The following is a 22,784-nucleotide window of genomic DNA, read 5'->3' as shown; positions in this document are numbered from 1 at the left end:
AGAAACGGGTCCCCAGCCCCTGGGCCATGGACCAGTACAGGTCGATGGCCTGTTAGGAACTGGGCAGCCCAGCAGGAGGTGAGCAGTGAGGAGTGAGCATCACCGCCTTAGCTCCGCCTCCTGTCAGATCAGTGGCAGCATGAGATTCCTATAGGAGCACGAACCCTATTGTGAACTGCACATGTGAGGGATCTAGGTTGCACACTCCTTATGAGCATCTAACTAACGTCTGATGATCTGAGGTGGAAGAGTTTCATACCAAAACCACCCCCCCGCTAGCCCCATAGAAAAATTGTTTTCCAGCCGGGTGCGGTGGCTCACGCCTGTAGTCCCAGCACTTTGGGAGGCCAAGGTCGGCAGATCACCTGAGGTCAGGAGTTCAAGACCAGCCTGGCCAACATGGTGAAACCCCGTCTCTACTAAAAATACCAAAAAAGTATCCAGGCCTCATGGCAGGTGCCTGTAATCCCAGCTACTCGGGAGGCTGAGGCAGGAGAATCGCTTGTACCCAGGAGGCGAAGGTTGCAGTGAGCTGAGATCACACCATTGCATTCCAGCCTGGGCAACAAGATGAAACAAAAAATAGAAGAAAAAAAAAATTGTTTTCCAGGAAACCATCCCCCCCAGTGCCAAAAAGGTTGGGGCCCACTCCTCTAGGAAATAGGCAGAGAAGTATGGGCTACTATTATTAATCTTAGAATTCAGTTTTTTATTGTATTTATTTATTCACTTATTTTGAAACGAGTCTCGCTCTGTCGCCCAGGCTGGAGTGCAGTGGCGCGATCTTGGCTCACTGCAAGCTCCGCCTCCCGGGTTCACACCGTTCTCCTGCCTCAGCCTCCTCAGTAGCTGGGACTACAGGCGCTCGCCACCACGCCCGGCTAATTTTTTTGTATTTTTAGTAGAGACAGGGTTTCACCGTGTTAGCCAGGATGGTCTCAATCTCCTGACCTCGTGATCCGCCCGCCTCAGCCTCCCAAAGTGCTAGGATTACAGGCGTGAGCCACTGCGCCCGGCCAGAATTCAGTTTTTTAAATTAGAAAGGTTGTTTACAGATCGAAGTCATAACCAACCAGAAGTGAAGGTGCTTATAGGTTGAATAACTAGATGTGAAAATTGCTTTAGTTAATAAAGACAATATTATTCAACTCTGGCTGTATGAATAAAGCTTATTTTAAAAAGTCAAATGGCTCATTGACATTTTCATTATTAAAACTAGTAGACTAGTTAGGACATTTCTCACTTGGGCTACTGCAAAAACCTCCTAACTAGTTTCCAACTTCACTCTCACACTTTGAACAAAACCTATTTTCTGTAAGCCTATTATTCTCTCCTATCTAAAACAGAGAGGTGGCCAGGTCTTTCCCCTGTTTAAAAATCTGTAATGGTTCCCCAGGAAACAGGATAAAATCTGAGCTCTGTAGCATAGAATACAAGGCCCTTTATGACCTGGTCACTGCCTACCTACCTCTTCAGCCTCTTCTGCTGTCTGCAGTGCCTACACACACCCTTCTGCAATTCTCTCTCCTTCCCTCTCTGCTTTCCAGTAACACAGGACGGCCCTCAGCTCCACGGACGTGCTACGATCCCTCCTGCAGGTGGGCCACTGAAGCAAGCTCTTCCCCAGGCATGGAACACACTTTGTAGCTGTCGTTGCCCTTACTCATGCTGCAGTCGCCAGCTCTATTATCATTTCCTTAGGAAGCCTTCCCAGGCATTCCAGATTAGACAGACGTCTTACGCTACCTTGGTACCACAGCTTGTAATTCCATAGCCTGTAATTCCATACCATGGTTGTAGATTGCTGTCACGGGAGCAGGGACACTATCTGCTTTGCTTGTCACTTATCTCTGATTATTCACATAGTACACACATTAGCAAGCATGGAAAAAAGATTTGTTCCATCAAGTTGCCCTAAAAAGGCATGATCGGAAAGGATTTCTAATTTTCTCAAGTTTTTCAGTGACACCAATTAAAACCAGTAATGAATAACTGAAAACATCCTAGAGTCTTTCTTTTCTTTTTATAAAAATATTAGCTGTTTTTTATTTTTTTTTGTAAGGAAAGCAGTAAGGGATGTAAATTTTTTAGTGGAATAAAATGAATTATCTCTAGATCAGGCCTTACATTAGAGATGGCAAAAATCTTGAGGTCGTTACGATTTTTTAAAAATAGAAATACAATTGTTTGCCTTTTAGACTCTTCTGTTTCAAGACGATGTACTGAGCACATACTGTAGTCCTCTCCCTTCTACACAAAATCCGAGTATTTCACAGAATAAAATTCACGAGGAATGCTCAAGAACGAAAAGCAATTAGGATAAGACCAGGGAGACAAGCAGCGCTTAGGATGTCGGTGGGAGAATACTTCTGCAAACCGCTGCAGGTGGCTGAAACTAGAAACGAGGAGGGTGAAAATGGGGGGACCCAGAGGCAACAACTAGGGTGATGAACGGGATAATCCAGTAAGAGCAGCAGAGCAGGTTATTTCTATGTTCACAAAAGCACGGATATGCACACACCACACGGTTCTCCCTCATTCCTAATGCCGAAATCTGGGCCCAGTGACTGGGCTGTGTTTCAGCTTCCAGGTAGGACCAGTAAGTGTAAGAGGAAAAGGAGGTAGAGCTCCAGGGACAGGAGAAATCAAGAAGCATCCTGCCCTCCCAACATTCCACACATCTCTTTGTCTCTCTGAGACTGAAGACGACGTGCAACTAAACTTCCCTGTAAACAGGCTACACAGAGGCTCTGCAGATTCTCCACCCTCAGTTACAAAGATGGATGCAATTCTCCCCTATTTGTCCTACAAAATCTATACAATTCTTTTTCTTTTTTTGAGACAATCTCGCTCTGTTGCCCAGGCTGGAGTGCAGTGGCGCAATCTCTGGCTCACTGCAAGCTCCGCCTCCCAGGTTAACGCCATTCTCCTGCCTCAGCCTCCCGAGTAGCTGGGACTACAGGCGCCGCCACCGCGCCCGGCTAGTTTTTTGTATTTTTAGTAAAGAGGGGGTTTCACCGTGTTAGCCAGGATGGTCCCCATCTCCAGACCTCGTGATCCGCCTGCCTTGGTCTCCCAAAGTGCTGGGATTACAGGTGTGAGCCACTGCGCCCGGCCCAAGAATCAAAGTAGCCACAGGTTTTTCTTTGTTGCTGTTAAAGTACATGATAAACAGATTCTAAAATTTATAGAAAAAGCTGAAGAAGAATCTGGTTAAGAAATTTGTTCTATCAGACATTAACAATAATTATTTAAGAGCCAAGTGTGGTAGCTCACACCTGTAATCCCAGCACTTTGGGAGGCCAAGGCTGGCAGATAGTTTGAGCCCCAAAGTTTGAGACTAGCCTCGGCAACATACAAAAATACAAAAATTAGTTTTTTTATATATATATATAAAAAATACAAAAAGTAGTTGGGTGTCGTGCACCTGTAGTCCCAACCACTTGAAAGGTAAGGCAGGAGGATCACTTGAATCTGGGAGGTGGAGGTTGCAGTGAACCAAGACACATCACTGCACTCACTCCAGCCTGGGTCACAGAGTGAGGCTCTGCCTCCAAAAAAAAAAAAAAAAAATTATATAGTAATCAAGACAGGGTGCTATTATTAGCTCAGGTACAGACAACCTAATGGAATAAAATAGAGAACACAGGAACAGACTCTCACATGGAAACTTGATAAATAATGGTGTTATAGGTCAGTGGGGAAACAGAAGACTCAATAAATGGTCGGGGATACTATCCAAGTTTAAAGAAAAAAGTGAAAGTGAATCTTTTCACAGACATACAAAAATAAAATCCAGATAGCTCAAAGATTTAAAGTGCAAAAGGCAAGCTATAGAAAAAATATAGGAAAAAGTCTTTATGACCCCAAGTTAGACAAAAATTTCTTAAAAAACAAAAACCTCGAACCATAAAAGAGAAATTGAGGCCAGGCACAGTGGCTCATGCCTGTACTCCTAGCACTTTGGGAGGCCGAGGCAGGTGGATCACGAGGTCAGAAGTTCAAGACCAGCCTAGCCAAGATGATGAAACACTGTCTCTACTAAAGATACAAAAATTAGTTGGGCGCAGTGGCAAGCACCTGTAATCCCAGCTACTCGGGAGGTTGAGGCAGGAGAATCGATTGAACCTGGTGGGACGGAAGCTGCAGAGAGCCAAGATTGAGCCACTGGACTCCAGCGTGGGTGACAGAATGAGACTCTGTCTCAAAAGAAAAAAAGAAATTAATTCCATTATATCAAAATTAATAACTTCTATTCATTAAAATATACTACTAAAAGGATAAAAAGGCAAATCACATCCTGGAAGACTATCTTTAACATCATATGATTGACAAAAGATTAGTTTATAGACTAAAAGGAATGTTTATTAATAGAAAATGAAAAAGTTAACAACCCAGTAGAAAAATGGATTAAAGACCTTGATATGGTTTGGTTGTGTCCCCACCCAAATCACATCTTGAATTCTCACGTGTTGTGGGAGGGAGCCGGCAGGAGTAACTGAATCATGGGCAGGTCTTCACAAGATCTCCTGGTTTTAAAAGGGGGAGTTTCCCTGCACAAGCTCTCTCTCGTTGCCTGCCGTCATCCCTGTAGGACATGACTTGCTCCTCCTTGCCTTCTGCCATGATTGTGAGGCCTCCCAGCCATGTGAAACTGTAAGTCCAATAAACCCTTTTTCTTGTATAAATTATTCAGTCTTGTATAAATTTATCAGCAGCATGAAAACTGACTAATATAGATAGCGAACAGGTATTTCTTTCTCTTGAAGAGATATTTCACAGAAAGCACACAGGAATGGTCAATTAACCTGAAAAGATGCTCAGTTTTTTGAGTAATCAGGGAAAGGCAAATTTAAACCACAACGAGCTACTATTTCACCCCTCCCAGAGCTGCCGAGGGTGTTCGGCAATGGGAACCCTCATGTCCTGTGGGTGAGAATGTACACTAAAAACTTTTAGAAAACAATCTGACAAACCTAGTCAAGTCACACACGGGAACAGCCTGTAACCCAGCAATTCTAATCCTAAATATATACCTCTGAAGGACCTTTAAATCTTTAAGCCAGGACAGACACCAAGAAATACATTTTATATCCTGACTCAGTATACACATAACTAAAACAAAGTCTTTCATAAGACAACGTTTTTACTGTGTGCACAATACTCTGATTACATTATTCTATTTCATTTAGTGTTGTCCACTACACAGATTTCAAAACCCCCCAATGCACTGGTTTTTGATATGAGCTGCACATCAGAATCATCTGAGGTATTAAAAAAATTAAAAACAAAACCAAAACTGATGCCCAGGGTAAGCCCCTAAAGATGCTGATTGCTGATTCAACTGGAATGAGATGGAGTTTGAGCACAGAGTTATTAAGCTTCCCAGGGGATTCTAATTAGCAATTCAAGAACTAAACTAACAGATCGCCTGAAGCTTGAGAAGCTTTGCCCCAGAGAAATACCTCAACACATCCAGTAAGATGTATGTTCAAGACTATCCACAGCAGCACTACTCATGAAAACAACCCAAATGTCTACAGACAGGAGACTGGCTAAATAAACTGCAGTATATTTACAGTGCAGCAATACACAGCAGTGAAAGTGAACAAACTGCACCATACACATCAACAACTCTCAAAAGCATAAAGCTGAGTGAAAAGGATGTGGAAAAAATAAAGACAGCATAATTCCATTCATAAAAGGTTCCCAAACAGGCATGCCTAAACCACAGATATTTGAGGGTGAATAGATACGTCATAAAATTACAATAAAAATGCAGAATTCAGAATGGTGCATATTGGGGACAAAGAGAAGGACAGGATGGGGCATAGCAGATGGGGACTTCAGAGGTACTGATAAAATTCTAGGCTGGGTGGTTGGTACAAGGATGTTTTATATATATATACATAGATACACATTTTTTTTTTTTGAGACAGAGTCTCACTCTGTCCCCCAGGCTGCAGTGCAGTGCCACGATCTTGGCTCACTGCAACCTCCACCTCCCAGGTTCAAGTGATTCTCCTGCCTCAGCCTCCTGAGTAGCTGGGATTACAGACACACCACCATTCCCGGCTAATATTTTGTACTTTCAGTAGAGATGGAATTTCACCATGTTGGCCAGGCTGGTTTTGAACTCCTGACCTCAAGTGATCTGCCCGCCTCAGCCTCCCAAAGTGCTAGGATTAACAAGTGTGAGCCACCGTGCCCAGCCTATATAAATATATACTATATATATTACATATACACTATATATACTACACACATATTATATATATGTATACTATATACAGTATGCATATATATAGACTATATACTATATAGATAATATACTATTGTGTCTATTATGTCAACACAAAGTAAAAAAGCCAAATTCAATTTGACAGTGGTTATGGCCTATATCTGGGTGTATCCATTTGTCAAAACTGTGTAATTAATATCTGTGCATTTTGATAACTGTAATTTTATCTAAAAAATAAGTGGAGGCAGGATGTTGAAATTAGGTGACAGCATTGATTTACACTATTCTGTCTACTTTGAATTTATTTAACATTTTCAATAACAGAAATTTTTTTAAGAGAAAGAAAAAAAAAGGATAAGGCAAAGTTCATTTTTAGAGAACTTGTAAAGTTTTGAGATCAGCACTCAAAAGTTATTAGATGTTGACTGTAAACACAATAAAACGAAGACTTCAGAAATCACCAACAAAAACTGAATGAATATCAATTACAGATATAAAGAACTGATAACCCTAAATGCAATTAGAGTCCCCGCTAGGAAACCAGTATGTTCACTCCCCCTTTCTTAGGGGGACCTTGAGTTGGCTACAGCAGGTAAGTAATTTGGGGAGAAAGAAATGGAAAGGAGGAGTAGAGGAGGATAAAACTGGAAGATTCTCAAAATGACCAGAGATGGGAGCGCTCTCCTGCATTTACGTAAACGCAGTTCAATTTGCTCACAAACCCTTCCGTTACCCAAAATCAACCACCAGACTGTCCACACTTTCTGTTTCGTTTTACCATCTTTTCCCTTTTCCAATGCCGTCCCCAAGTATACTTTATCTTGAGAATTCCCCTACTCTGCCCTTGATTCTAGCTCTCCATAGGGAAGTAATAACAACTCTTTCAGCGATTTTTTCTGGTGTTAACCTTTATCTTTTTTTTTCCTGACCTCCATAATTTTAAAGACCATGTTCACATTGCCATTTTTAGGTCTTCCCACTTTAAATATACTGACTTACTACTCCAATACACACTTCATTGCCTTCTTCCCATGCAATTTTTGGTTCATTGCTTCATCTTCCTCTTTAACCTTTACCTAATCCAGCCTAAGTACATTTTTCATTCTCAAATGTGTCAAACACACACCTTATCACTTCCTTTAAATAAACTTTAAAAACATACTTCCATTAAGGCTTTTCAGTTATAACTTCACAAGAAATCTTAATAAAACAAAATTAGAAAGAGGTGATATACAATGAAATGAATAGGTTTTCAACTGTTCCATGATTACACTCTATGAATCTAAATTCTCCAAGACTTGATTCTTCATTAATACTAACTCAAATTCTCACTGATTATCTCACTTAAATGTGTATTAAGGCGTATTACATACAAAGCACCATTCATCTTCTACTTGGGTTTACCTCTCCATGTAGAATATTAAGAGGTATATCTTTATCTTCGCATATATATATTTCCAGCCATCAGAGCCATATCACCATGTTTAAGGTGATGAAACAAATGAACCCCTTACCCTTATTCTAAAATCCATTAGTGTCTGTAATCCATTACTTAATTCTAAAATCCAAAAAGCCCTGAAAACTGAATGGTTTTTGCTCAAATTTGACAACAAAACTAATTTAGCGATTTCAACTTATTTGAGACTATTTGTAGCCTTTATCCCACCTTTGTGTGACTAGACCAGTGGTTCTTTTTGTTCTTGAGACAGTCTGGATGGAGTGCAGTGGTATGTCCCTGGCTCACTCCAACCTCCCCGTCCAGGGCTCAAGCCATCCTCCCACCTCAGCCTCCCGAGTAGCTGGGATTACAGCCATGTGCCACCATGCCCGGCTAATTTTTGTATTTTTGTACAGATGGGGTTTTGCCATGTTGCCCAGGCTGGTCTTGAACTCCTGAGCTCAAGCAATCTGCCTGCCTTGGCCTCCCAAAGTGCTGGGATTACAGGCATGAGCCACTGTGTCCGGCCCAGTGATTCTTAATTGGAGTAATTTTGCCCCAGGAGATAGGTCCCTGCAAACAAATTATTTGGCTCCAAGATGTCAACAGCATCGAGGTTGAGAAACCCCGAACTAGATATATTTTGCTGAGGACATCAGTCTGTGAGTACTGAGGCTGCCTCAGACTCTTCTGAGGGCATTATAGAATACCTGGGAAAAGACAGTATTTACTACTCAAGAATCACAAAAACTCTTAATTCCAAAACACAGTTGGCACCGGGGATTTCAGACAGGGGACTGTGGGCCCTATATCACCATTCTTATAATGGCAGGTCTCCTCAAATGTCACAAATCTCATTAAAATATGGCCAAGGTCTCAGAAAACAAAGGAGATGAATATAGAAATTCACTGGCCGTAACAAGTACGGTGAGAAACAAATTTACATTTTTTTCTCTTTCAAAATCACAATTTAAAATAAACTAGCCTTTTAAACAGTGCCTGTATATTAGCATCGACTGTTTTCATGATCTGTTTTAATGTTCTCACCATAAAAGTTATCAACACGGGTAACATACAATAATAAACCAACACTGAGACTCTTAAAACCACAAGTGCTGTTTACCTTTCTCTGTGCCTGAGAATATGGAGATGATTTTGTGCCTGGGCTTCTTCTCCTCCGGAACAGAGGGCAAAGGTTTCAAACTGTGATTGGCTGACAAGGGGTCTTTGCCTCCAGTGCTAAAGATGGTGCTGCTCATTCGCACAGGAGGTGCTGGGGGCTTGTCTTCCAGTTCTCCGTTATCAGACATGGTTCAGAATTACCAAATGGCCTGAACCTGGAAAAAACACAATTAGTAACAACGCAAAAAACGGCACGAACAAGCAAAAAACAGTCATAACTACCCCTGCCACAATTCCAAATTAGAAAATAGTATCCATTTAGAGTGACATTTGCAAAATTCTGGAAAAATCAATGTGTAAAAGATGTAACTCTCTTGAGGTGTAACAAAGGTAACTTCCCCTAACAAAGTTGGTAATGGTCAGCTGGAAAATGTTTGAAAAGTCACATGGAAACGTGATGGTACTACCAAAAGCTCCTGATCTAACCAACAGATTCTAAGAGACCTTCTCAATGGAAAGACAGACAACATGAAATCTTTTTTTTTTTTATTCCAAAGAGGAAAATTATGTTCTGACCAGCAAATTACAGGATATCTTGGGGAGGTGCACCTCTAGAGCAGAGACAGACGGTTGGCTATTAAGCCTATCAAACAGCACCCCTCTGATCTGATTTCACGCACACCAACTTCGCAGTTACAACTTAGTCTTCACAATAACTTGACTAAAAAATTCTTATTTTTGAGATGGAGTCTCACTCTGTCACCCAGGCTGACGTGATCTCAGCTCACTGCAACCTCCACCTGCCAGGTTCAAGAGATTCTCCTACCTCAGCCTCCTGAGTAGGTGGGACTACAGCCGCACGCCACCACTCTCAGCTAATTTTTGGTATTTTTAGTAGAGACGGGGTTTCACCATGTTGGCCAGGCTGGTTTCAAACTCGACCTCCGGTGATCCGCCTACCTTGGCCTCCGAAAGTGCTGGGATTACAGGTGTGAGCCACGGCATCCAGCCTAATCTTTGTATTTTTAGCAGAGACGAGGTTTTGCTACGATGCCCAGGCTGGTCTCGAATTCTTGACCTCAAGTGATCCACCCGCCTTATCCTCCCAAATTGCTGAGATTATAGGCATGAGCCCCCAAGCCTGGCCGAGGATTCTTAAAACAATGCACTGCTGAGGCAGTATTTGGTCTCTGAAAATCTGACATCCTAATTTACACAAATTAGTCTTTTGAGTTTTGCAGACAATCACAAAGGAGCTTGGCCAATCTGGATACACTGACAAAATTAAATACAGAGCATGGCTGAAAGGCGAGTGTGGCCACATCCCGCAGGTTCTGTGACACCAGCAAATGCCCTGTCCAGGCAGTTGCGTAATCCCTCTTACCTACATGGCTAATTCAGCGGAAACCTCAACCCTGCTTACCCATACTTCTAGGCATGTCTTTAAAAAAGTAGATTACACAAATTTGAAATCAGCAGGAAAAGGGAGAGGATCCCTAACTTACATATGAGTTCTGATACCAAAAAAAAAAAAAAAAAGGCCATGTTAGGAAACATATTTCCCACTAAACATGGTTTTGATTGGTAACTGGATCTTAATTTGATTCTAAGATTATTTAATGCGTTTAAGCAAATACAACCTTGCATACATACAATGAAAAGAATGCTAACTGTTCAGAACTTATAAATATATTTTTTATTTAGTTTGAATGCTTATACCTGAAGAAAAGTAGGTACAATTTGAGAATATTATAACAAATCTTACAGCTTTTATTTTCCTTGATGGGAGTGTGTCACTAGCACTACGGTGTATTTTCTCTCTCAAAATCATGATTATTTTTTCATTCTACGAAAGAGCAAGAATAAAAAAAGGTAAAGGAGCAAACACATTTCTGGGAGTGACATGGTTTGGCTGCGTCCCCACTCAAATCTCATCTTGAATTCCCATGTGTGGCAGGAGGTCAATGCGCTCAGATCTCATCTTGAATTCCCACGTGTGGCGGGAGGTCAATGCGCTCAGATCTCATCTTGAATTCCCACGTGTGGTGGGAGGGACCTGGCGGGAGGTCAATGAATTATGGGGGCAAGTCTTTCCTGTGCCGTTCTCCTGACAGTGAGTCTCACATGATCTGATGGGTTTAAAAAGATTTCCCTGCACAAGCTCCCTCTCTCTGCCTGCTGCCATCCATGTAAGATGTGACTTGCTCCTCCTTGCCTTCTGTCATGATTGTGAGGCTTCCCCAGCCACATGGAAATGTAAGTCCAATTAAGTCTGTTTCTTTTGTAAATTGCCCAGTCTCAGGTATGTCTTTATCAGCAGCATGAAAACAAAACAGACTAATAGAGGGGGTAACTAGCTAGAGAAGGTCTGGGAAAAGGGAGTGAAAATGATCTCTATTTCTGTGTGTGAAAGACTGGTCTAAGGAAGACATGAGGGCAGGATCTAAGGTGGTGCTGACATGCCCTAAAATGATTCTTCTTAACCAGCTCATGACATCATGCGGGATTTATTTTGTTTTTGGGGTGGGATGCAAGCAGGATGTAACTGGTTATTCCTAAGTATGGGCTACTACCAGTGTGCATTCCAAGAGGGGACTTATCTTGCTACAGACAGAAGAAAGACAAAGCTTAGTAACAACATTGCAGCTGGGCACAGTGGCTCACGCCACACTTTGGGAGGCCAAGGTGGGCGGATCGCTTGAGGTCAGGAGTTCGAGACCAGTTTGGGCAACATAGTGAAACTCTTTCTCTACGGAAAACACAAAAATTAGTCAGGTGTGGTGGCGCATGCCTGTAGTCCCGGCTACTCGGGAGGCTGAGGCAGAGGAATCACTTGAGCCCGGGAGGCAGAGGTTGCAGAGCCGAGATCATGCCACTGCACTCCAGCCTGGGCAACAGAGTGAGCCACCATCTCAAAAACAAAACAAAAAATAACAAAAAAAACACTGCACAATAAAGTGACTATGAATTCTCTTCTCAAGGCTCCCATATCGATGGAACATGAGTAGAAACTGCCAATGCACCTTCAATAATCATAATAATAAATCAGCTGCACGTCATCCAGTTCTGTGGTTAACAGCGTATGTTCCAGAATCAGACTGCTTTGGATGGAATCCTGTTTCCACCACTGACTTAGTGTGTGACCTTGGGCAAATCACTTCACCAAGTCTCATGACTCCCTGAAGAAATGGCTGACTCTAGGCGTGGGACAGGGAAAATGCAAGATGAGCCCAGAGCACGCTGTAGTGTCAGAAGGCAAGGGAGCACTTTAAAAGGATGAAGAAATGCCAAAGGGACACAGGAAAGATCTTCCATAGGCCAATGCTGGGATGATTTGAGCAAATTAGTATACTATTTGATTATGACCCAAAGTATCAAATAAATATGTTATTCCATCCTGACATAAATAAATGAGTAAGTAAATAAATGGGAGAAAAGGAACAAATCTTTCTTACAGAAGAATTGCAAATAAAATAGGTAAATACATCTCCCTCTAGGAGTTTCAGCTTAATCCATGTTTCCTCTTGAGTGAAGGCAAAACTTAGTGACTCGTTTCCAAAGAACAGTGTATGGCAAGGGAAAAATAACTTCGCAGTGAAAAAACCCAGCAAACATGCCTTATTTATTACCCAAGTGACCACAGCTGACATCGCCAGCGACAAGTCGTGACCCTATTACTTATCCCCTCATCTAATGTGATGGGGGACACACTTCGCCTCTGTGGTGTTCTTCCCGCAAACCCACAGCCCTAGTCTAATCATGAGAAAACACCAGACAAACCCCAATTGAGGGATATGCTACAAAACTCCTGACCACTACATTCCTCCAAACTGTCAAGGACATGAAAACCAACACTGAGATACTGTAACAGATCAGAGGAGACAGAACCATAAATGCAACATGACACCCTGGATTGGATCCTGGAACAGAAAAGGGGCACTGGTGAAACAACTAGTAGAATCCAAATAAACCCTAGAATTTAGTTAACAGTAAGGCACCAATACTGGCTTCTTTGTTTTGACATGCGTATCACGGTTATGTAAGATGTTAACATCAGAGGAAGCCGGGTGACAGGTATACAGGAAATGCACTATCTTTGCAATTTGTCTGTACATCTAAAATCATCCCCTAATAAAAACTCTATTAAAAAGGGAGTTAGTAAGTTCCTCAAAAATTAAATACAGAGCTACCATGTGATCCAGCAATTCCACTCCCAGGTATACAGCCAAGAGAACTGAAAACATATGTTCACGCAAAAACTTTATATGAAAGTTCACAGAAGCATTCATAATAGCCAAAAGATAGACCTAAATATCCATCAACTGATGAACGGATATCCAAAATGTGGTGTGTCCATAAGATGGAATATTGTTTGGCCACAAAAAGAAGTACTGATACATGCTGCAAGATGGATGGCCCCTGAACACTAAGTGGAAAAAAGCCATAAAAGGCCACATATTGTAGGATTCTACTTCACATGAAATGTCCAGAACAGGGGCATCACAGAGATGGAAAGGGATTTAGTTCATAAACACGGCTGATTAGCGAGTGGTTGCTACGGAGTGAGGGAAATGAGATGTGGCTGCTAATGGGTATGAAGTTTCTCTGGGGGATGCAAAGGTTCAGTATGAAGACAGCGGAGAGGGTCGCACAGCCTTGTGAATATACTAAAACCACTCAATTGTATACTTCATAAGATGGTAAATTTTAGGCTGTGCAAATTATATCTCAAATTAATATCTACTCACAGAATAAACATCAAATGAACTAACAAAGATAAAAAGCCTTTGCAATTGTTACCATCATTACTACTTATAAGACTCTATGCTAGACATTAGAGAAAATGAAAGACACCCTGTGTCTTCTCTAAGAGTTCAAACCTAGCGGGAAGGACCAACACATACTTGTTTTAAGTTAGGTCAGGCATTCCCCTTATCAGTATCTGCTCTCAACACAGGCCTATCAAAGCTACTCAGCTCCTTCAAAGTAGCCATTCTCAAAACATTTTGGCCACAATACCCTTTACATTCTTAAACATTAATGAAGAGTCCAAAGAGTTTTTGTTGATGAGGGTTATATCTATCTATATTTACTGCATGAGACATTGAAACAAGTTATTGGCTGGGCACCTTGGCTCACGCTGTAATCCTAACACTCTGGGAGGCTGAGGTCGGGGACTACTTGAGGTCAGGAGTTCGAGACCAGCCTGGCCAACATGGTGAAACCCCGTCTCTACTAAAAATACAAAAATTAGCTGGGCACGGTGGCGCATGTCTGTAATCCCAGCTACTTGGGCGGCTGAGGCAGGAGAATCGCTTGAAGCTGGGAGGCGGAAGTTGCAGTGAGTCGAGATCACGCCACTGCACTCCGGCCTGGGTGACAGAGTGAGAATCTGTCTCAAAAATACAAAGCAAAACAAACAAACAAAAAAAAAAAGTTGTTTAAATAATTCATTTAAAAATAACAACAAACCCATTACATGTTATACATTTTTATGAAAAATGACTATTTCCCAAAACAAAGTAAGTTGAGTGAGAAGACTGATATTCTTTGACATTTCGGCCAGTCTTTTTCATGTCTGGTGTGGTAGAAGACAGCCAGATGATAGATCTGCTTCTGCATTCAATCTGTTGTGCTACGTTGTTTTAGCTGAGGATGATGAAAAACATCTGGTCTCACACAGATACCACCTTTTCGAAAAGGCAGGACCATTTTAACAGCTTTCACATAATTGTGGATTTTCTTCTTCGGTATGACACTAAACCTGACCTTCCTAAAAGGTTAGCTGTGGAATCTGAAACCACAGCAATGAATCCTTTTTACTCTATTACATGAAGCCAATTGATTCTCTTGAATTCTGAATGAATCTATTACCTATGCAGAAGTTTTACGATGTCATGTGTTGGTTTTTGGAAAATATTGTTCCCTGGGTTTTGAAGATACTCCAAATGTTGACACATTTCATTGTGCAGTAAAAATAAAATCACATTCATTAATATCACCACCCATCTCATCAGAAAAGTCTTTCAAGTGCTGGGAAACTGCTAAAATCAACATAGCGGATACAAGTTTTCTAAAACTCTAATTTTTGCTTAAAAGCCTAAATTATATCAGAAGCAACACATTCTGTCACTATTTTTGAGGAAATGTCTGCAAAATACCTCAGTTGAACCACCAGAATTTGTGGGTCAGTTGTTCTTTCAAATAAAAAAAGGTGTTCCATGAAACAGAGGGCTAGTTTAGCTCTCTCGCAAAAGTGGTTATCTCCAAGACAACGATTCCTGCTTGGTATGCAGAAGTACCTTATGAGTGCTTCCCATTTTGCTATATAGAATACTTGATCAGTAACTTTATTGTTCCATTATGTTATTACGTGAGGCTGGTACTTTACCGCAAGCACGTGGCCATGGCCTTGGTATGGGTTAAAGTAACGAGCAATTTGACCCACTTCTGCTTTTACTCCATCAATCCATTTGTCAACACAGTGTGAAAGCAAATAATGTGTTAAGAATATTCTGAAAAAAGTTTCGACATCATAGACTCCCCCATGATACCGCAGACCACACTTTGAGAACTGCTGCTTTAAAGTGTACTCCATCTTTATACTTCACCGACATACCCCAAATGCTTTGATGTTTTATGGAGGTGGCAGAAGACTCATATTTATTTCATCTTATACTCGATAGAACACATTTTAACAGAACAAATAAGCAACAGCTAGATTTCCAAGCTAGGGTACAAAAACCTCCTCAATCCTTAACGTGTTGAAAAATCCAAATACGTGCAATGGTATCTACTATATCGCTTTTCATTACAGTATCAGAAAGATGAGTAGGCTTTCGTGGCTTAGCCAGAGACACACTTTCATTCTTACGAGAAGCAATGCTAAATTCTAAGCAAATGACATTACACAGCAACCTTCAGAACACAGCCTTTCCTTATACTTTGGTTATCCTTTGGTGGCTCACGTCTGCAATCCCAGCACTTTGGGAGGCTGAGGCAGGCAGATCACAAGGTCAAGAGATCGAGACCATCCTGGCTAACACAGTGAAATCCTGTCTCTACTAAAAACACAAAAATTAGCTGGGCATGGTGGTGCGCGCCTGTAGTCCCAGCTACTCACAAGGCTGAGGGAGGAGAATTGCTTGAACCCGGGAGGTAGAGGTTGCAGTGAGCCGAGATTGCGCCATTGCACTCCAGCCTGGGCCACAGAGCAAGACTCCGTCTCAAAAAAAAAAAAAAAAATTATTTTTTCCTACTGCTCAATATTAGTATACTGTGCAGTAACTTTTTAATTTTCTGCACATATTCCGTCTAGTAGAACGAAACAGGAGCCAGAGCATTGCGTTCTCAGAACTTTTTAGTGACTATACACTATCATGTTGAATGAGCTGTCTCAAAGAAATTCCAATTAACATGACTTACCCTTTAAGCAATACTTGCCTAAACAAATCCCAGATTTAACAGTAAACTTCAGTCAGAGATGTCCCTAATGAAATTATTCAAGATGACGAATATGCCACAACAATTCTAATACAGCACATGAGTGACTAGATCTTAGTAAATACAAGCACAACCTTCGATACAACACTGACGCCTCTGCCACCTGCTTAGCTGAGGACTTACCACTTCATCTCTGGGTTTCTCTCAGTCTCTATTGTTGTTGAAGAAATCCTATCAGGTTGGTGCAAAAGTAAGTAGTTTCCATTGAAAGCAATGACAAAAACCGCAATTACTTTTGTACCACCTAATAACTAGCTCCCTAGAGGGTTCCTCTGTGTTCAGTTTTTTGTTGGGAGAAAGAAGTCAGAATTGGTTAAATATACCTTAATTATCATGCAGAAGTTGACTAAAAGTAACAAGTGCTATGGCTCTCCCTGGCTACACATCGTCCTGACTGGCTGCCCATAACCTACAGACTGAGGACTAAACTCTGGCATTATGGCCACTCAACTCCAAACTGCTGAGTCAATCTCATCTCATGGAATGCACGTCAATCCTGTGCCTCATATTCCTCAAATACACCCAAGACTTTCCTGGCCTAAGTAATTTTTATGTATCGATTTCTGCATTCTTAGCTTTTCTTTTTCCTTTTATCTACCCAACCAAATCTTTCAAGGCTTAGTGAAAATGATTTCCTTCCTAAGGTCATTCCTTGCCCAAAAAGATCCTTCACATCCTCTAAACTCGAGTTACACGGGAAAACAAATTCGGATGGTATTAAGATTGTGAAGGATTAAGTCATCTAGTCCATTTGCCTTGTTTTATATGTGGAAAAAAACCAACTTTCCAAAAAAGTAAGTGGTTAGCCTAAAGGCACATCAATCTAATTACTAACAGAACTAAGACCAGAACTCAAGTTTCCTAACAACTCTTAATCTCATGCTCTTTTTTCTTACTATATGCTAATACACTGGGCCATTCTTCCGCGACCAATTACAACTATAAACCCTTAGTTATTTTATCTGCTTTTCCTACCTAAGACCTCAAGCAATTCAAAGGCAAGTACTGTGCATGTACCAGGCAATGTTTGCTGATTTATGGTACCATACTCTATCCACAGATGAAATACTATTCTTGAATTTGCCTTTTTTTTTTTTTTTGAGACGGAGTCTTGCTCTGTCCCCCAGGCTGGAGTGCAGTGGCACGATCTTGGCTCACTGTAACCTCCACCTCCCGGATTCTCCTGCCTCAGCCTCCCAAGTAGCTGGGATTACAGGCGTGCACTACCACACCCAGCTAATTGAATTTGTTTTCTTTTTCTTTTTCTTTTTCTTTTTTTGGAGACGGAGTCTCGCTGTGTCTCCCAGGCTGGAGTGCAGTGGCGTGATCTCGGCTCACTGCAAGCTCCGCCTCCCGGGTTCACGCCATTCTCCCGCCTCAGCCTCCCAAGTAGCTGAGACTACAGGCGCCCGCCACCACGCCCGGCTAGTTTTTTGTATTTTTAGTAGAGACGGGGTTTCACCATGTTAGCCAGGATAGTCTCGATCTCCTGACCTCGTGATCCACCTGCCTCGGCCTCCCAAAGTGCTGGGATTACAGGCTTGAGCCACCGCGCCCGGCCTTCTTTTTTTTTTTTTGAGATGGAGTCTCAATGTCACCTAGGCTGGAGTGCAGTGGCATCATCTTGGCTCACTGCAACCTCTGCCTCCTGGATTCAAGAAATTCTCCTGTCTCAGCCTCCCAAGTAGCTGGGAGGCAGACACCACCACATCTGGCTAATTTTTCTATTTTTGAGTAGAGATGGGGTTTTACTATATTGGTCAGGCTCGTCTCAAACTCCTGACCTCAGGTGATCCACCCACCTTGGCCTCCCAAAGTGTTGGGATTACAGGCATGAGCCGCTGTGCCCGGCCTGAACTTGTTTTCTTAATCAAACAGCACTAGACAATATAAACTACCCCATATTAACAAAAATATATTTAGAAAGGTTTATACTTTTCCCCTCACATCTGATTCATGACCTTCAGTTCTCTTTTCCAAAAAACAGCACTTTTTGTGTGTGAATTGCTGCTTCTGACAGTGTCAAATGCCTGAAAAGTACCAAATGAGACTGTGGTAAGGTTCTTTATGTTCATCTTATATGTTAGCCAAAAATAGTATTAGGTATAAAAATAATTCATGGTGAAACACTGATTTACCTTATGTTTTGCTCAACCATTAGTCAAAAATGTTTTATAAAAAAAAGAGCAAACAGTAACTAGTGCTTCTCTCTAAATCTGTTCAAACACTTTTTGCTACTTTTCAGTGAAAAACAAGTAGGCGAAACAAAAAGTGTGCCCCAAACACACTGCACTCTTCTGAGAGGCCCATTGTTTAACTGTGACACGGCTCAAACACAAACAACTCCTCAATTGTCTGCTGAAGGAGACTAGGGATAGCTAAACATACAGCAGAAACCAACAGCGGAGTGGCATCTGGAACCGGTCAGCCCAGAGTAGAAATTACTAAACTTAATATTATCTGCTGGGATCAACTATAGTACTCCAAGTATAAACCATATACTATTGAAAAACACAATGATTTTAAAAGCACAATTTCGCTTTACATTTTTATTTACTTTTCATATAAATAGCAAGTGAGTCTTAATTTTTCAGTACATTATGAATGCAGTAACGCAGCACTAATTAATTACCCAGACATTCAACAATCTCTCAAGAAGCTGCAAGAGCCCCAACACCAGTGGTCCCTCCCTCCCCCAGTCAAAAAAACAAGAGCCTCAAATGCCTTTGAGAGCAAAAGCATGAATGAAAACATTTCCAAATCACCTGAAGATGACAACACACACTTCTAAATAGAAGGTTCACAACTCAGAAGGAAAAGGGTGTTCTCATGTGGTGACAATGGCCATAACATCAGTCCCACTAGCAGCAAAGCCAGAAAGAAAAGAGGAAAAGGGAGAAAAGAGATGTAGAAAACACAAGCTGGGGCTGGTAAAAAAGAAGGAAAATAAAACGTCGCTTCAAACTCTAAAATAAAGGACTGGATAACGTATCAAATCTTTTTAAATGCATGGATGGGCTAGTAAAATAAGAGAGATGATTCCACAGAGCTCCAAACCAAAGTGAAACCAGGAACTCAAAAAGAGTAAGCAATTTACTAATCTAGTTATTCTCGAGGGATTTCTACTAAACCCCGGAGACCTCATGCTTCCACTTTGATGGCTGCCACAGGGGACAGGTAGTAAAACCCAGACTGCCTAAGGTTGAAAAATTAACAGGACTCCCCTCCCACCTAAGGCTAGGCCTGAAAAAGGCTATAATGCACATAACGACCAATCAGGAATAAATCCCTCTGGACAGAAAGGAACAAGAAAACCTTAAGCATTTTGAAAATGGTGATGGCAAGAGGAGGAAAAATCTCTGAAAAACACAGATATGGAATGACGTGTCACAGAACACATAGAAGCAGCTTGAAAATAAAAGCAGAATAGAGCAAATATGAAAACACCATACAGAACTTTCAATAAGTCTATATGGTGAACTTATTGGTAAGTTCTTTCTCACCAATAAGAAAAAATAAGTGAAAGCTAAAACTCAGCATTTGAAGTAAAAAGCAGCGCAGACATAGTGTTAGAGAGAACTGATGAACAATGAACTAATTGCAGACAATGAGATAGAAAATATGAAAGAGGAGACCGGACGCAGTAACTCACGCCTGTAATCCCAGCACTTTGGGAGGCTGAGGTGGGCGGATCATCTGAGGTCAGGAGTTTCAGACCAGACTGACCAACATGGAGAAACTCCGTCTCTACTAAAAATACAAAAATTAGCCAGGCGTGGTGGCGCACACCTGTAATCCCAGCTACTTGGGAGGCCGAGGCAGGAGAATTGCTTGAACCCAGGAGGTGGAGGTCGCAGTGAGCCGAGATGGTGCCACTGCACTCCAGTGTAGGAGACAGACCAGGACTCTGTCTTTAAAATAAATAAAATAAAATAAAATAAAAAATACTATATGTAAAAAACTTGCAGGATTGAATAAACAAAATGTGGTATATATACACACAAAAACTTCTTTAAGAGATGAGGTCTTGCTGTGTTGCCCAGGCTGGAGCACAGTGGCTACTCACAGACATGATCAGAGCACAGCATCGCAGCCCTTCAGCTCCTGAACTCAAGCAGTCCTCCCACCTGGTCCTCCCAAGTAGCTGTACTGAGACGACAGGTACATGCCACCATGCCTGGCTCACGGATGAAATTCTGATATATACTATTAATAAGAGTGAACCCTGAAAATAATATGCTAAGTAAAATAAGCCAAACACAAAAGGACAAATACTGTATATATGTATTTTTAATTGAGATAGGGTCTCACTGTCACCCAGGCTGGATTACAACGGCATGATCACAGCTCACTGCAGTCTAAACCTCCTGGGCTCCAGCGACCCTCCCACCTCAGCCTCCTAAGTAGCTGGAACTACAGGTGCATACCACCATCCCCGGCTAACTTTTAAACTTTTTAGCAGAGACAAGGTCTCACGATGTTGCTCAGGCTGGTCTTGAATTCCTGAGCTCAAGCTATCCTCCCACTGTGGACTCTCAAAGTGCTGGGATGACAGGTGTGAGCTGCCATGTCCAGCCTCACAAATACTGTATTAATTTCACTCAAATGAGATACCTTACAGTAGTCAAATTCATAGGAAGTAGAATAAAGGTCACTAGAGACTGGGGAAAGTGCAACATGTGTAGTTACAGCTTCATGGATGCGGAATTTCTTCTTCTTTTTTTTTTTTTGAGATGGAGTCTCACTCTGTCGCCCAGGCTGGAGTGCAGTGGCGCTATCTTGGCTCACTGCAAGCTCCGCCTCCCGGGTTCAAGCAATTCTCCTGCCTCAGCCTCCTGAGTAGCTGGGACTACAGGCGCCGCCACCACGCCCAGCTTAAAAGTATTTTTAGTAGAGACGGGGTTTCACTGTGTTAGCCAGGATGGTCTCCATCTCCTGACCTCGTGATCCACCCACCTCAGCCTCCCAGTGCTGGGATTACAGGCTGAGCCACGGCGCCCGGCCAGGATGCGGAATTTCTGCTGGGGATAATGAAAACGCTCTGGAAAAGGACAGCGGTGGCGGCTGTACAACCCTGAATATACTTAATGTCACCAAACTGTACACCTAAAAATGGTTAAAACATTTTATGTTACGCATATTTCACCACCAGCACAACAAAAAACCATGCTAGGATATGAGGCCCTTACAGCTCTGAATTTTTATTTTTTATTTATATATTTTTTGAGACTCATTGTCACCCAAGCAGGAGTGCAGTGGCGCAATCACGGCTCACTGCAGCAACCTCCTGGGCTCAGGTGATCCCCCCACCTCAGCCTCCGAGTGGCTGGCACCACAGACGTGCGCCACCACGCCCAGCTAATTTTTGTATTTTCTGTAGAGAAAGGGTCTCCCTATGTTGCCCAGGCTGGTCTTGAACTCCTGGGCTCAAGTGATCCACCCTCCTCGGCCCCCAGATTGCTGGGATTACAGGTGTGCACTACAGTGCCCAGCTAGCTCTGAATGTTTACATCAAAAAAGGAGAACTTCCAGCCTGGGTAACATAGCAAGACTCTGAAAAAAAAAAAAAAAAAAAAAAAGGCCAGGTGCGATGGCTCATGCCTGTAATCCCAGCACTTTGCAAGGCCAAGGAAGCTGATCACTTGAGGTCAGGAGTTCAAGACCATCCTGGACGACATGGTAAAACCCTATCTCTACTAAAAATACAAAAATCAGCCGGGCGTGATGACGCACGCCTGTAGTCCCAGCTACTCGGGAGGCTGAGGCAGGAGAATTGCTTGAAACCATGAGGAGGTTGCAGTGAGCCGAGATCGCACCCCGCACTCTAGCCTGAGGCACAGAGCGAGACTCTGTCTCAAAAAAATAAATAAATAAAAACAAAGAATGAGCTGGCCGTGGAGGCTTGCACCTGTAATCCCAGCTACTCGGGAGGCTGAGGCAGGAGATCACTTCAGCCAGGAGGCTGCGGTCGCCACTGCACTCCAGCCTTGGCAACAGAGTGAGACCTTGTTTCCAAAAAATAAATTAAATAAATAAATAAAATGAAGGAGAACTAAAAATTAACAAGTGAAGCATCCAACCTAAGAAGTCCAAAAAACAGTAAAATAAATCCAAAGAATGTAGGAAGGAAATAATCAAGATAAAAGCAGAAATTACTGAATATGGCCGGGCGCAGTGGCTCACGCCTGTAATCCCAGCACTTTGGGAGGCCGAGACGAGAGGATCACGAGGTCAGGAGATCGAGACCATCCTGGCTAAGACGGTGAAACCCCATCTCTACTAAAAATACAAAAAATTAGTCGGGTGCAGTGGCAGGCACCTGTAGTCCCAGCTACTCGGGAGGCTGAGGCAGGAGAATGGCATGAACCTGGGAGGCGGAGCTTGCAGTGAGCCGAGATGGCGCCACTGCACTCCAGCCTGGGTGACAGAGCAAGACTCCGTCTCAAAAAAAAAAAAAAAAAAAAAAAAAAAAGAAATTAC

General features: G+C 42.2%; 1 protein-coding gene across 5 annotated transcripts in view; it reads right to left on the bottom strand.

Annotated features, from left to right (window-relative positions):
* Positions 1 to 22,784, bottom strand: part of PAK2 (p21 (RAC1) activated kinase 2) — a 94,478-nt gene that overhangs the window by 44,668 nt on the left and 27,026 nt on the right. For all 5 annotated transcript variants that reach the window (XM_077990786.1, NM_001265935.1, XM_077990788.1 and 2 more), the window contains 1 exon segment: positions 8,803 to 9,016. In XM_077990786.1, the coding sequence (XP_077846912.1) occupies positions 8,803 to 8,989 (187 nt within the window). In that variant the 5' untranslated portion in view covers positions 8,990 to 9,016.

Source organism: Macaca mulatta, chromosome 2, assembly GCF_049350105.2.
Source record: "Macaca mulatta isolate MMU2019108-1 chromosome 2, T2T-MMU8v2.0, whole genome shotgun sequence".
NCBI lineage: Eukaryota > Metazoa > Chordata > Mammalia > Primates > Cercopithecidae > Macaca > Macaca mulatta.
The sequence above is the reverse complement of the archived record's forward strand: the minus strand, read 5'-3'. Positions and strand labels throughout refer to the sequence as shown.